Consider the following 15,843-nt stretch of genomic DNA (forward strand, 5'->3'; position numbering starts at 1 on the left):
GGCCACCTTGTGACTCACCATGAGCAGGGGTTTGCAAAGACGCAAATGTTTCTAGTTAGTGTTAGACCTAACTAGTTGGTTGGGCCCTTGAGCAAGGCCCTTAACGCTGTCTGCTCTAAGAATATGTGTCATGGCTGACCCCAGCCCCCAAGCTGGGATATGCAAAGAACAGAATTTTACTGTGGGTCATGTACAAATATTCCACTAGTGACAAATAAAGGCTTAAATTAAAGATCAAGGCCAAATTAATGAAGGGGCCAAGACCTGACTGTGGTGTAAAAGTTACTCAAGAGTTCTTCTGTAAATGTTTGAAAAGACAATAAAATAATTACTGTGCAATGTCATGTAAGGCAATAGTAAATTGACAGTTTCATAATGAAATGTAAGTACATGTCTTTTCCTTCCTTTGAGATTGGAATATAGCCAGCTTTAATCATGCCTTGAAGTGAGAATTCCAAAGAAATTTCTGCTTGTCAAAGAAGCCAGATTGTTGGTCTGTCTGAAAGTGAACTATTCAGGAGACCAATAGCTAGAAATCTTGAAATAGCCCTTTCTTCTGTTGGCAGAATTTAAGTTTAAAGTAAATGATAAAATAATGGAGGGGTCATGTGAAAAGCTCAAACACACTGAGCTTCCGTTGTCCACTGTGTTTTTTTAAGGCTATAAATTACTGAGGGAGGAAGGATGGTGGTTCAAGCCCCAGCTCCATTAAGTTGCTGCTGTTGGGCAAAGTCCTTAACCCTGTCTGCTTCAGGGGCACTGTATCCCCAATTTCATGAAAAGAATTTCACTATTTAAATGTGTGTGTGACAAATAAAGGCTTAGCTTAACTATGTTAAGGAACAGTAATGACATTATATATATATATATATAAACAAAATATTAAAAATTGTTGTTGGTCTTTCGGCTGCTCCCGGCAAGGGGTCGCCACAGCGGAATACCCAGTCCGCACAGCAACTTTCACAGGTTTTACGCCGGATGCCCTCCCATTTTATCCGGGCTGTGGCACTACATCTTATGTCATTTCAATTCAAGAAAGAGAGGGCTTTACCATTCTTAAATTTACATTTAATAACAAAAATGCTTAAAGATAAAATAAAATATTATCCTCCTCATCCTTCTTATAGTCAACGAAACCAAAAAGAATGTCTTTGTAAGAAACATGGTCTGGTTTCGACTTTTATCTCTGTGTGCATGAAGATGGCACGTTCCCCCCGGTAATCTGGTTTCCTCCCACAGTCCAAATATATTCAGATTAGCCTAACTGGCGTTACCAAATTGCCCATAGTGTGTAAATGTGCATGAATGCTGACCGGAGGGACTATCATTGTCATACATATGTGAATAAATACATTGGTTACAATTCCCACTCTGGCAGTGGTTCCTGGATGGATTTTTTTTCCTGACTTTTTTTCAAGAAAAATATTGACAAAACCATTCCTAGTATGACATCACCAAAAGTGACAGCAACAAAAAATGTTGTAAAATCATAAACTTGGCTACAAGTTTATGAAAATCATAACTTGGCTACAAGTGTATTGCTGGGTTTAAAATCTGAAACGACAGGAGCTAGAAAGTACGTAGCGCGAGCGCAGTGATCGGTGACGTAATCTGTAAAGGAAAACATTCGCTAACGCGTTTGAATGAAAAGGCTCGGCGGCTTTTCTTTGAAGTTAGCGATTGCGTAATGGGGGACAATCCGTAGCAGGGGGAGGGGGGGGCGTTTTAGGGCATAACACCGGAACTATTGTCGGAGCCGCAACGCCTTGTGACCAATCAGATTTAAGCATCCGACGGCGCTGTGGTGTAATAGTTTAATTAGTAACGGAACACACACTGTTTGAACGATAATCATCCTAGAACACTAGCGAGTGTTTGATCAATCAGTAAACCCGTTAAAGATCACACCGCACTGTTAATGAGACGAGAGGGCAGGTCTCACGGTGTAGTGTGCGGACTACAACACCGGCGGCTTTCCACGTGTGACGTCACGCGCGCCATATTGATTTTTTTTTCCTCTTTCCCCTTCAACTGTAGCCATTAGCACGCCGCTTCGTGGTGGATTAACACGCTCGAAAACATGGAAATAGACTCCCTTCTTGAGGCTCTAAAAGGTTCTTCTTCTTTTCCTGTATTTTCTAGTGAGGGTTAAGGTTATGGAGGCAGACCGGTGGCGGAGAGACCCATCGCGAGAGGCTTTAACGTTAACGAAAGCGGTGTGTTAGCTCCTCAAACCTTCGCGTTAGCACGACAACTTAGCTTTCTCGTTAGCGCTCGCCGCCGACTCGTTTTTTTTTATTTCGGGTTGGGATTTGAGTCGTCGCTTTGTCATGAGTTAAACTGCGAATTGTGGTATAAGTAGGTTAGTTTCGCTTGGTTTACGCCTTACGGGTTTAAAGAGTTTGTGTAAGGTTAGCGCTTAGCTGCTACCTGGTAGCTGTTCCGGTCTAAAGCCGAGTCCTGAGCCGCGCGTTCGAGCTAGCTGCGTATTACACACCTCAGAGTAAGGCTTACCATAATGTCCTGAGTACTGGCGGGTTTTTTAACTTCATGTTCTCACGCTGTGCCCGCGTTGTCTTGTTTAGGTTAAAGACATGGTGTAGCTTTAAAGTCTATGAAGTTTCAAATCAGTGAAGCTAATATTTAGTGATTAACTTTCCTTATTAATGAACTCAAAGGAGTAATCTATAAATGGTCAATATTCAATAGCTTTAGATCTGTTCTTGTCAGGGTGGATAACCCAAAAGTGTGTACTAAGAAAATAATCAAGAGTTGTAAACAGTATACACTGTAATGTAAATTACAATCCTGTTGTTGACCTGCTGTCCGTGTTTCTCTCTCTTGTCCTCAGATTTCGAGAAAAAAGGGAAAAAGGAAGTGTCTCCAGTGTTGGACCAGTTTCTAAGTCATGTCGCTAAGACCGGAGAGACCATGTAAGTCATGTGGACGCCTTGTTTTTCACAAGCTCAGAAATGGTGTAAGTTGTAATGTCATACATGGAGTGTGTGATCTTTTTTCTCTTTTTAGGGTCTCATGGTCGCAGTTTAAAAGCTACTTTCTGTTCAAACTGGAGAAGGTGATGGAGGACTTTCGTGCTTCAGCGCCAGAGCAGAGAGGACCAGCGAACCCTAACGTGGAGTCCGTCCCGTTTGAGGAGATGAAAGAGAGAATCTTGAAGATCGTCAATGGATACAACGGGTGAGGAGCTTTATACAGGGTTTAACAAATTATGTATCTATTGAAAATTCCAATTTCGGAATTACCGACACTCCGGAATGTAAAACCTTATTAACTCATTGCTAATGTAGTTTAACCAAGTTAAATGCAAAAATACACACCAAAGCAAACAAGTACCCCCCACCAAAAAAAAGCCGCACTTTAGTACTTCAACTTAAGCTTTGATTACAGCACACAATGCTGTAGTGTGTAGTTTGTGTGAAAATGATTCCTCGTGCTCTCAGAACACAATTTGAGTTTTGGATGGGGGAAAAAAATCCACTGATGTTATACCCTGGTTATTCGGCACATTCAAGTTATGAGCTGACTTCATTTTATTGCCACATAATGCTGAGCCTAGATCTGATTAACAAAAGCCTTTTTTACTTGATTAGTTTTATTTAAAAAAAATTCCTTAAAGCCACCAGCTGTTTAGTCTTGATCCTGAGAGTTCACATCACATTGTGTGTTTGTATATAGAAATGCTTTTTCTTTTATAGCTGTTGTTTTTAGTTTTGTTTTTTAACACACAAGTTCAAGTTTTTGTTATCTCCGTTTGTGGTTGTTTTTTGTTTTGTGTCCGCCCCCTTCTTGACCACATTTCGTGCCCAAAGTTGATGACTTACAGCACCATCCTTACAGGTTTTGATGTGTTAAAAGGTTCATAACTCAGTTCCAGTAATTTTAAATCTCCTTAGTTGTTTTTTTTTGCTCGATGCAGCCCAATAATTTGACACTGTTTAAATGTCAACTACTGTGTGGCCAGGCAGTGTATAATAGTTTTTTATTTTTATTTTTTTCTCTAAAAAGATTCTTATGTGGAATATCAGAATGGTGCCCATGACAAGTAAGGAAGTCTCTGGCCAAGATTTTGGCTATGAGATTTGACTGTGTTCAGAAAAATCTGGTCAGCTTCTCTGTTTTCATCTTAATTTTTGTGCGTGAAGCGATTTACTCAAACCAATACCTCATGAAACAATCTGTTTGCCACCATGTCTGGAATACTGATTTGTATCTGCTTATTTTATCGAGCTCTCATCTGATCATTCAAAAGATTAAAACCAGCAGTCGCCTTAAATTGTCTAAATTCGTGCTGCCAAAACAAGGTATGGACTCCACAAAACCTCCGAAGATATGTTGTGGTTTGTGGCACCATGGCATGGACAGCAGATCCCAAATGACAGTGTCGGGATGCATTATTCTGATTAAAGAGAATACTTCGGTCATGAAGAGGTGTACTTGGTCTGCAGCAGTGTTAATGTAATTGGTACGTGTCAATGTAACGTTCACATGAAAGCCGGGGCTCAAGGTTTCCAAGCAGGACATTTTTCAAAGCATCATAGTGCTATGGCCGGCTTGCTGGTTTCCTATAGTGCCATCTGGTGCAACTGCTTACCCAGGAAAGCAAAACAGACACCCCCGGCCATCCAAATAGGGTAAAAGAAAACATGATTTATCAGACCAGGCCACCTTCCTCCACTTCATTATAAACTTCTAAAAAGTGTTCAGCATGGACACCCTGACCATTCTACGTTTAACAGACCCTTACAAATATGTTCTGACATCTTTCAATCACAACTGACGTTAATTTTTTTCATTAGTTTGTGCTACAGTAGCTCTTCTACGGTGTCCGACGAGACGAACAAGCTGTCGCTCCACTCGCGCATCAGCGAGCCTTGGGCATCCATAACCCTGTTTTCAGTTCACTGAACCATTTTGGCAGGTACTAACCAGTGCAACCCAGGAACATCCCACAAGAGTTGCCATTTTGGAAGTCTTTTCACTATCATAATTTCACTCTTGCCAAATTGACACAGATCCTTGCCTGATTTCAAGTTCACACCACTTGACATGTGGCACTACAACGAGATAATATTCACATGACCTGTCAGTGTTTTCAGTGTTATGGTGTTTGTAAAAATAAATCTGATACATGTTTTAACTGTGGAAGCTCTAATAACCATTTTTTTTATTATTAATAATCATCCAGTTTTTGATGTTTTTTTTTTTTTTTTTTGTTTTTGACTTGCTTTGACATTAGGCAAAAACCGCGTGCAAGTCTTTTTAAATTTCGCATTGGATGTCTTTTTAATCGATTTTATGTCCATGTCAGTCCTGAATCACTCCCCCCGCTAACATACACAGTTTTAAACCAACCATGTCAAGATGTAGATAATCAAAAAGATGTCATCCTATTTGCTGATTATGCATTTTCTGTTCATTAATGAGCCTTCATGATTTTCCAGAAAATTGTGCTAGGTCTTAACCTGACTTTGTATTTTAACTCTGCTCTGTGTTTAAACTCAACATTTTTTCTTAATAATCTTTTGAATTCTTGTTTTAAAGTTCAGGTATAAAGGGGGTTATGGAAAAGGATAGTTCATGCTTACCATTGTGAAAGGGCACTATTAACAGACTGGAGATTAATCGTATGTATGGAAAGAGACGGTTATAAATTGATTGGTTTACTATATTAAAAAAAAAAGTTTTTTTGAAAAAAAAAATTCACACGTGTATTTGATGTGGCCCTTTTTTTCATGGCCCAGTTTTTTACTTACAGTCAGCGCCCCCTGTTGGTGACCAGACAGATTGTTTTTGCTCATGATTGGCACTGGACAAAGGCATAGCTCCGAGTCAGCAATTTAGCTCCATAACATGCTTGCTTTTCTTTTTCTCGTGTGTGTATATATGTGTGTGTGTGTATATATGTATATGTATATGTATATGTGTGTGTGTGTGTGTGTGTGTGTGAGAGAAGATATTTCTTTATATGGAAAATTTGACAGCACACGTGCCTAGTAATTACATATATGCTCTACTTTTCTTTCCTAGGATTCCATTCACTATCCAGCGCTTGTGCGAACTCCTCACAGATCCCAAGAGGAACTACACAGGAACGGAGAAATTTCTCAGAGGGGTTGAGAAGGTAAGAACATATGTTAATACTAAATTCAAAAGGTTCAGAGTAGTACAGCGTCACACATCGAGGTGTTTAACTCAAACTTAAATAAACATTCTCCATTATTTTTATTTATTTACTTTACTTTCAGTAGTGTAATGTCTTCATTATTTACAGGCATTTCAGATGATTTTAAGTCTAGTTTAGGACACATTCAGGAACTATTAATCCAGTCTGAAATATGGCCTCCACTTGCTCTGTAAAATGTGCTACATGACAAGTTTACCTTTTAATGGTTTAAATAGTGTAGACACAAACAACTCTTTGCTTGAAAAAATGCTATTTTCCCCCCACACACTTAAGTTTGTTTGTTTGTGTCATGTAAAGTTACTACTAAAGCTCTAATATTTTGGAACAAGTTGTAAGTTACATTAGGTATTGCTGTCAAAATTAATCAAAATTATTTGACCAATCAGGCTTTAAAAAAAAATGACTGTGGTTGTGTAAATTGTTGCTTCATAAGCCCCTTTATCTTTAGCCCACATTGTTCTTGTTAATCTTTGTTTCTGTGTGGAGTCTAGGCACTACTTGACCGAAATTCAGCTTGCCCGACAGCTTTAAAATGTAAAACTTGTCATTTCTAATTATAAAGCATGCGCAATTCCTAATATTTAGAGCATATGTTACCAGAAGCTGAACAGAACCCAAAGAACTCGCACTCCTAAGGGGAGAGAGGTCTGCCAGTCTTGAAGTTTACCACTAGTTATTTTTGCTAAAATTGTTTGACATGTAAATATTGTTTGCTGTATAAAATGTACAGGAAAAGGTTTTGACTATGACTTGTAGCATTGCACCATGGTATTTTTACACTTTCTTTTTTTTTTTCTCCCCCTCCCAGAATGTAATGGTTGTCAGCTGTGTGTATCCCACCTCTGAGTAAGTACTATTGATTTGTCAACTCATTTTATTAGCTCTGCTTATGTACAGTAGAGATTAATGATCATTGATTGCAATTGTTGTTACATTTTCAGAAAAAATGGATGTAGTGGTGTTAACAGAATGAATGGAGTCATGTTGCCAGGTAGCACGTCCATATTCACAGAAAGGTAAATTAGGTTACCGTTATGGATCCATATTTTATTCTACCAATAGAAATATGACAACTGCTGTTACATCCTTTTGCTTAAATCCACTTTCTTTTACAACCTGTTCCTCAGGAAAGTGAATGGGCCTGGAACACCCCGGCCGATGAACAGACTGAAAATTTCCCCATCTAGCTCACTGGCCACAAACGGTCTGCTGGACAGCACCGAAAACAAAGATTCAAACACAACCGTGGGCCACAGCAAACCTGTTGGGTAAACTTACCTACTCTGACCTCTTATTAGTCATATTTGTTTAAAGAACTCTACTTGTTAATATTTAGCTTGTTTAAGCTTTAGACTATAGGCTTTAAGGTGCATAAGATGAGTAACGCACACTAAGTCTTATGTTCTTTCCTATGTTGAAATTAAGACACTTGATGGGTGTAAGTGATATTTTGGGTAAAATTGACAAATATGCAGGCTTTGGTTTATTAATCACTGTTTACTGCTATTTATAGTACTTTTTTAATGTAGAGCCTTTTCTGGAAGCTTTCATGCTCTACAGCAGTTACTTGCATGTGTCTAAGATTTTAGCATAGTACTTGGAATGGAAGCTCCTTATGAACTCTCTTTACTGCCAGAAGGACACATTAATTCTTTTGTTTTGTTAATCAGTGGTTGCTCTTTTAACAAGTGGAGCCACTTGTTAAGGCTCTGGGTTACTGATAAGAATGTCAAGGGTTCAAGTCCCAGCACCATCAAGTTGCCACTTTTGAGCCCTTGAGCAAGGCCCTTAATCCTATATGCTCCGGGGAGCTGTAGCCTGGTTGACCCTATGCTCTGACCCTACCGTCCTAACTGCGATATGGAAATTATTTTTTAAAATCTAAATTACTTGTTTTATTAAATGATTTGTTTAAAACAATAAGAGCATATGGGGGGGCGGGGATAAGTTTGCATGATTTAACCACTTATTGCACTCACTGAAATAAGCAGAGCAGTATGTGGGATGTGACAAAATTACATGCACTTAATCAACGAAAATGGTATAATATAAGGGGAAACGCATTTTAATTGATTTATAATTGTGCTGGTTTTGTTTGGTTTTGTTTTTCAATTTGACCTCAGAATTTTATTATTTTGCAATATGTTAATGATAACTGAATGATTATGATAAGGATACCCAAGGCACTTTATATTGATATTAACTCAACTACTCCAGAATTCAGTATTAGTGTTGAGTATTAGTCTCAGTTACGTTAAAGCTAATGCTTTAGCTAGGTAGCAGATAGCAACCGGTAACATATAATGTTATATTTTGTCACATGCAGCTTTAGTTCTCTGTTTAGCTGCAAGAGAGCGATCATAGAATAGGAACAGACAGCCGCACACAGTATATGTGATTGGGGACAGGATACGGAAACTGCAGTTGACAATGTTCAAGACACCGACAGCACATGGAAATAGTCACAGGACACTGGCAACACAGACAGGTAGTCACATAACACAGGACGATTCAGAGAGGCAAGCACACGACACAGGGAGCAGGCACAAGAAACAGACGACACAGGGAGCCTGAGGAAAAAAAATTCAATGTGTTGTTAAAGCTCATAAGTGTTGGAGAGAGCAGTTCTAATATCTACAAAAGCAGGAAAAGGGAGATAAACCCTGAAAAACAGACTATGTAACATGGGGCAAAGATGCGTTAATTCAAAAACCATTCATGTACCAGGATGATGCAGAGCTGAACATCCTGTGCAACGAACATTTCAGAGAGGGAAATAAATTTTGATCAGTTCCGGAAAATGTAAGATGTGACGAATTAAACATTGTATTGGCTATTTAATATATAATATAATATAAATATTGTAATGTAGTTGTTCATATTTAGTCCATGTAAAATGATAAACCTAATGTTCAGTACAATTTAGTTATTGTTGTAAAGATGTGTAAGGTAACCTATATTTAATCATATCTGGTCAAATGTCGGCTAAATTCATTCGGTGGACTTTCAGAAGCTTTTTTTTTATTATTTAAGACTGACCTCACTATAAAAAAAAATGAGTAAAATTAAAGGGTTTTTGTTTTGGACCGATTGTAAGGTTGGTCAGATGACTCACCACTCGCTAAAGTTTGGGAGATGGGTATCGAGGTTCTAGAATTTTGTAACTTGTGTTTATAACTTTAAAGCATTCTGTGTGTGCGTGTGTGTGTGTGTGGGTGTGTTTCAGTGATGTGTCAGGTCTTGGGTCACCCTTGAATAGCTGCATAAAAAACAAGCATGCAGGAGAGGAAGAAGACTCGGAGGAAGAGCAACAGGAGGTTAAGAAGCTCAAGTTCAGTGAGGAAGCAGGTGAGGAGGACGAGGAAGAAGACACTGAAGTTGAATCAGATGACAAGACCGTTCAATCTGAGGGGATGTCCGATGTGTCAGAAAGCGCTGAGTCACCATCCTCCATGATGGAGGAGAAACATGAAGGGCATGAGGAAGAGCGGGAGGATGCCATTTCAACGGCAGCTTGTGAGGACCAAGGTAATGCCTGAAAATGTTCTATAGGAAATGTTTCTGTAGAAGTAGACCATGTTTTTGCTTTATCCTAGTCTATTAGTCAATTAAACATAATTCTTAAACACGATCCTGTTTTTTTTTTTTTTTTTTTTTTTTACACAAAGTTAAGTGGCTAAAACTCTGATCATGGGTGGAGGCAATATAAAACTATTTTTTATATACAGATTTATCATCTAGAAATACCAAGTTATTATTCATATATGTATTTTAAAAAAATCATTAATTTAACGGTCAGATTGATACATTATTATAACAGTCCTGTCGAGTTACTGAATTTCTGAATGTTTCTCAAGTTAACCTTTTTTTTTTTTTCCTTAGAATTTTTTTTTCTATCAGTTAAATTCTCTTGTGCCTAAAAACAAAGTACATGTCTGCGTTCAGAGCCTGATCTCGAATTCTTTTTCTGTCTCCACAGAGCCGTCCAGTACTCAGTCCGAATCTGCAGAGCGGGAAGTTCCTTCCGGCTCCGCCCAGGAACCCAGTGACATGGACCAGTCAGAGCAGACAGCTCCTGCTTCCAGCCCTGAGAGGCAGGATGTGGGAGAGGAGTCTAGTGAGCCGGACAGTAGTAGTAGTAGTAGTAGCAGCAGCAGCAGCAGTAATGAGCCTACTGCCGGCCCTGCCGCCTCTTCTGACTCCACCCCCAGTGGTGCAGACTCGCCCACAGAGGGCAGCGTGGAGTTGGGGGATCTAGACTTAGAAAACACAGAAGAGCCTATGGAGCAGGATTAAGAAGCTTCTGAAACACAAACTTTGTAGCATAAACAACAACAACCAGCGTGTGAAGATTTGATAACACACTAACAGGACAGGCTCTTTTAACTAGGACCACCGACAGCCTTTTGGTCCAGCATCACTTACTTTTTCCAGCTCACTTACCTGTTATGGGTGGACACACTATGCTGGTGTACATATGTGATGTTTTTTGTTTGTTTGTTTGTTTGTTTATTCACTTTCTTTTTAGTTTTGTATTGAAGGTTTTAGACTGGAAGTTTATTTTCTATTATTCCCCCCTCACCTAAGTACCACTGAATGCAGCTGGTCTTCAAAGGCATTTCCTCCTCTGTTATTGTAGAGTCGAGGGATGATGATCTCTCTTTTGGTTCTTTTGTTTTTCTTTTTGTTTTGTTTTTTGGCAATTTAGTTACACAGACTTGTTCTAGAACAGTAGATTTCTGCTTGCTTTTGCAGTTTCTCCAAAGACCCATAAGTTATTAGAGTTAAATGCAAGGGCCATAAATATATGTATATAATTTCCTTTTTTTCCCCTTTCTCCTACGTAGTTTGGGTTGTCAGTTAGGAGTTGTTACAAGTCTGTGTATGGACCCATGTAGGAAGTATGATCAGATGGGTATTGTTTTGTCCATTGTACACATGCCCCTTTCCTCACATTGTTCTCTCCTTTCCCATATTAAACTCCTTGTTGTGGCACTCAAGACTGCAATGAAGGAAGGAGTTTTATATAAAAGGTACATATACTTAATGGAAACTATTTCAAATTGATGACCATTTTTGGTTTACAAAAAATTATTTATACGAACATTTCAGTAAATATTTTTTTTCTGTTGAAATCTATCTCTCCATTTTTTTTTTTTTGTTTTGTTTTTTTTAAGCCAGTCTGAGAATTAGTCAGATGAGCTAAAACTGTTTGTGAAAGTGGGAGCGTGTGAGAGGCGCTCGTGTCTATATCACGCTGTCTCACCAGTTACAACTGACTGCCTCTACTGCACCTGTACTGTTTTGATATTTAGAATTTTTAAATTTCTGTAGTTTTGTAGAGCATTGTGTTCACTGCTGTTTGTGGATCCATATTATTGTAAGATCTTTCTGTGTATACTGAATGCTTGTGCTTTCAATGCAGTATTCAGGTAAAGCAATAAATGTTCTGATTTTAAATGTGCAAATGAGGTGTTTTTTCTTTGTTTTTGTTTTTTTAATTATCTAAGAGTTTCTAATTTTTATTGTACATAACTTGTGTTATCTTTGTAAGCAGTGAACAGGAATTTCATCTGCTGCACTACACATATACAGTACATGGAGTGAAGTAGTAATGCAGACTGGTCCAAATATTACCACGAAGTTGCTCTTCTGTATAAATAACATTGTTCATAAGCTAATTACATTAAGTTAATTTTGTATACACTTACATTGTACATTAAAAACATGGCCATTTAAAATGTTGTCCTGCTCGGTCATGATTTAATTACTTGCGCTCTCTCTCTTTTACCTAGCAATCTATTTGTCTATATGTTGCATATGAATCCAGACCTTTGGGGTACTGTAGGTGTCGTGTTTTAGTAAGTTAATAATTTGCCCTCTTGTTCTATTTCATGTTTTTATAGGAAATGCTATAGTACGATGTATGGATCCATTTTCTAAAAAGCTGCATTGTAAAAATGTCTACAGCTAAAAATCTCATTACGTCGTAACGTTGCATGCAAAAACAATATGAGAGCCAATAACTTTAGCTGACTAGCCAGCTAAATGCCATCAGTAATCCTGTAACTTGACAAAATGAATCTTATTTAAAAACATTAGAAATATACTTATATATTTAATGCTAAAAGAGAAATATTTTACTATTATTTTTTGTTTATTCAAGTACAGGTGCATCTCAATAAATTGTCATTGAAAAAGTTGATTTATTTCAGTATTTCAAAAAGTATATATTATATAGATTAATTACGCAGATATTTTTCAAGTCTCTGTATGAATGGAGTTTGCATGTTCTCCCCGTGCAGTCCAAAATTACTAATACCCGGTTAAAGGACCATGGTATCCCTGTGCTTGATTGGCCAGCAAACTTGCCCGACCTAAAGCACAGACAATCTATGGGGTATTGTGACATACTGTGTCATAGATGCGAGACACCAGACCCGACAACGCAGCAGAGCTAAAGGTCACTATTAGAGCAACCTGGGCTTCCATAACAATCCAGCAGTGCCACAGACTGATCGCCTCCATGCCACACCTCATTGCTGCAGTAACTCATGCAAAGGAAGTGCTGACCAAGTATTAAGTGCTGTACATGTTTATACTTTTCAGTTCAACCTTTCTGTTAAAAATCTTAAGTAAACTAAAAAATTGGTCTTAAGTAACATTTAAGATTTTAATTTTTGGGCTTTCATTAGCTGTAAACTAACTAACTAACTAAAATATATCAGTATGTGTGGAATAAATCTGTACAACGAGTTTCACTTGAAATTATTGAAATAAATCAACTTTTTGATGATATTCCAATTAATTGAGATGCACCTGTATTTAAATTTCAACATTCAATGATATATCATATAGGACGTGAAACAACAGCCACTGCTGCTAAATCGTTCCTGGAAGTATTATGTATAATGATGATGAATTATGACGAGAAAGTGGGGCCTGTATATCCAAGCCCTGTTGACTGCCAACACACAGGTGAGTGCTTGCATTTTTCCACCAAATAGGCGGCTAAGTTACAAAACGGTGAATAAGGCCATGCTGGAGCTGGTAGGGCTGACACCACTACACCATCACTGGCAATTCTGGAAGATGATACTGGTGAGGGAGACAAACTTTTTACATTAGTTATTACATTAGAGACTGCCACTTGCCTACAAAGCATGGCTGTGGTTTGATCCAACAGACCTGGTGCTGGATGTCACACTGGAGCACCAAAGAGTGGATCTGGTGTTGCCAACCGGAGATTCTCTTCAAGGCCATTCAGCATAACCTAAGAGTATTGCAAAGCTCCTCTTCTCCCACTGGGCTCTGCCTACATTAGCCCCATAAAAATAAAAGCTTCTGTTCTCTGCCAGGAGAAGGAAGGCAATCTCGAGTAACTTCAACTCCTCCTCTGAGAGCTGTGGCTGGAGTTGTCGGTGCTCCAGTCTCTGCTGCCCCAGTGACTTTTCCTGATCAGAAGTTAAAATACTGGGTTCTGGTTGAACATTTTGCACCACTAATGCCCATTATGGACTTATCCCTGTAGCACTTATGTAATCTAAATAAATCAAAGACAGGTTTTTGTACATTGGTCAAAACTCGCTCTTGCAATAACTTTACTTTTCATACATCGGAGGACACAAAACCAGTCTAAAAAACCAGAGGTGAAAAGAATGACCTGTCTCGTCAACATTCAAATTCAGCCATTATAATTCAACTGCATATGAAAGCTTTACAAATAATTCATTTATTGAGTTTCATTTATTAATCTAGACCTAAAAGTTATCTTGCATAATTTGACCCCCTCGTGCATGTTACAGCTACACTAGGTGTTATCCATTGTAATGAACAGCTGTGTTTTATAGCTGGGTAGCTTACAGCACGATTTCAATCTCATGAGAGTGTCTGTAATCCCTGCGCCTCTCACTGACTGAAATTTACCCTTCCTCTCGAAGGAAATAAAAAGTGGATTGTTCAAATCCAGCCATGGTGCTTAGCACCTGCTGTGTTTAACTGTAGACTCTGAGTGCCAGTCTCTGGGGAAATAAGCCATGTCTCTTGGGTAATCGAGATAGCTCTTAAATCAAAAGAGGTGTCATGTAATTCACCGATCATCCAATGGCTGTCCTCATTAAAACATTGAGCCTTTGTGACATGGGAGAGTTTGCCAAGCATAAGCTACTTAAAATGAGGCAGCCGTGTCAATATTGTTGGAATTTGTTAGGTAGATATGAACGCATACTGTAATATGCACACACACACTTCTGCAGTCTACCCACTGCAATCCACTATATAATGTTGAAGACATTTATGAGATGTAGGTATATTAATTTTAAACTGAAAGAGTACATAAAACATGAATCCCAGTTTTTGCCCGGAGAGTACCACCGGGTATCAAAATGTCTGCACTAGAAAGATGACCCTGAAACCCTGGATCAATAAATAAACAAAACTTTTTGCATTATATAGAACTACATACTTCCTACTTATTAATTGTCTTTCAGTCATATTATGAAAATTGGTTTTATTGGAGCTAAATAAGCTACTAGTTATGTCTTCCTAGTCATGGTTCCACTTAAAAATGGTGATATGTTCAAAGAAAAGTCACAAAAAATGGTAAAAGCACAGAAAAAGACATCATTACATGATCTTTTAATTACGTAAATGTTTATACAACCTTTCCTTCAACTCTGTTTGAAAGTTGTTCTTGTTATAAGTATAAGTATCAAAGATCTGGAGAAAGTGTTTTGTAAAACCCAGACAGCAGCAGTGCAGACTGTCTGAGGCAACATGCCATCAAGAGGAGACAGTATTCATGATGTAAAGAAGGATAGGCGTATGGCAGAATAAAAACTGAGTGGGCAGCCGATCTATAGGCTATTTAGACAGAGCAGCATCTCTGTATTTTTTCTTTCCTTTGTGACAAATGAAGGAATTATCCGAGGTATGAATAGTCACCATTTAGTCCTTACAGTACCAAAGAACACATAGTGGACAATGCAGAGAAACACTCTGCAGGTTCACTTCATTGGAATAATGTGATATCGATCAATTGGCTACAAAACATGGATGAAATTACTTTGGATAGAAATCCCAGGTTTCTACACTAAGTAACATCTGAATTATACGGCCACCAAGGCATGAAACGTAGGTTTCTTGCAATGGCATTTACTCTTTTTGCTTAGATGATGGCTAGTAAAAATACAGGTTCAGAGACGTTCTGCATGGGCACATAAGGAGAGATCTTAAAGGATTTCGGGACAATGGGGAAGGGGGGATACCACACTGCGTTCTTGATACATAAAGTGATGTATAGCATATGTGCTGCCTTGACCTAGTAGTGCCCTTGTGAACTTGAAGGTCAAATAGACCCCCCCCCCCCCCACCTTACTTCCAACTGATTGATGTGTTCTGATTTCAGACCACCTCACTGCCTCTCAAGAAACCCCTTTTAAAAGATAATCCTTGTATTTGGATGTTTTTGTAAGCATTGATAGATAACCAAACAAATTGCCTAAATTGTAGTGAAAGATGGCTGTAACACAATGCCATTTTTTGCAAAGACTATGGCATTTCTCAGTTTGTCACAAATATGCACGATAAAGAATTAATGCACCAAAAAAAGTGACAGAAATTGGAAAAAGACATAGAAA

The 15,843-nt window shown here is 38.4% G+C and overlaps 1 protein-coding gene across 1 annotated transcript; it reads left to right on the top strand.

Annotated features, from left to right (window-relative positions):
• Positions 1 to 1,885: 1,885 nt before the first annotated feature.
• ppp4r2b (protein phosphatase 4, regulatory subunit 2b) lies at positions 1,886 to 11,946 on the top strand. Its single transcript, XM_053499387.1, has 9 exons — positions 1,886 to 2,114; positions 2,852 to 2,933; positions 3,028 to 3,198; positions 6,049 to 6,142; positions 7,014 to 7,051; positions 7,147 to 7,221; positions 7,333 to 7,473; positions 9,432 to 9,733; positions 10,185 to 11,946. Exons 1-9 carry the CDS (start codon positions 2,081 to 2,083, stop codon positions 10,499 to 10,501), a joined length of 1,254 nt encoding a protein of 417 aa, XP_053355362.1. The 5' UTR covers positions 1,886 to 2,080; the 3' UTR covers positions 10,502 to 11,946.
• The last annotated feature ends 3,897 nt before the right edge of the window (positions 11,947 to 15,843 follow it).

Source organism: Clarias gariepinus, chromosome 6 (assembly GCF_024256425.1).
Source record: "Clarias gariepinus isolate MV-2021 ecotype Netherlands chromosome 6, CGAR_prim_01v2, whole genome shotgun sequence".
In the NCBI taxonomy this organism is placed as follows: Eukaryota; Metazoa; Chordata; class Actinopteri; order Siluriformes; family Clariidae; genus Clarias; species Clarias gariepinus.

Bases quoted from the DNA above. Each gene is read 5' to 3' on its own strand.
- ppp4r2b (XM_053499387.1), top strand. From the start codon at position 2,081: ATGGAAATAGACTCCCTTCTTGAGGCTCTAAAAG. The intron at 2,934-3,027 runs GTAAGTCATGTG...TTCTCTTTTTAG, and splicing joins GCTAAGACCGGAGAGACCAT to GGTCTCATGGTCGCAGTTTA. The intron at 9,734-10,184 runs GTAATGCCTGAA...CTGTCTCCACAG, and splicing joins GGCAGCTTGTGAGGACCAAG to AGCCGTCCAGTACTCAGTCC.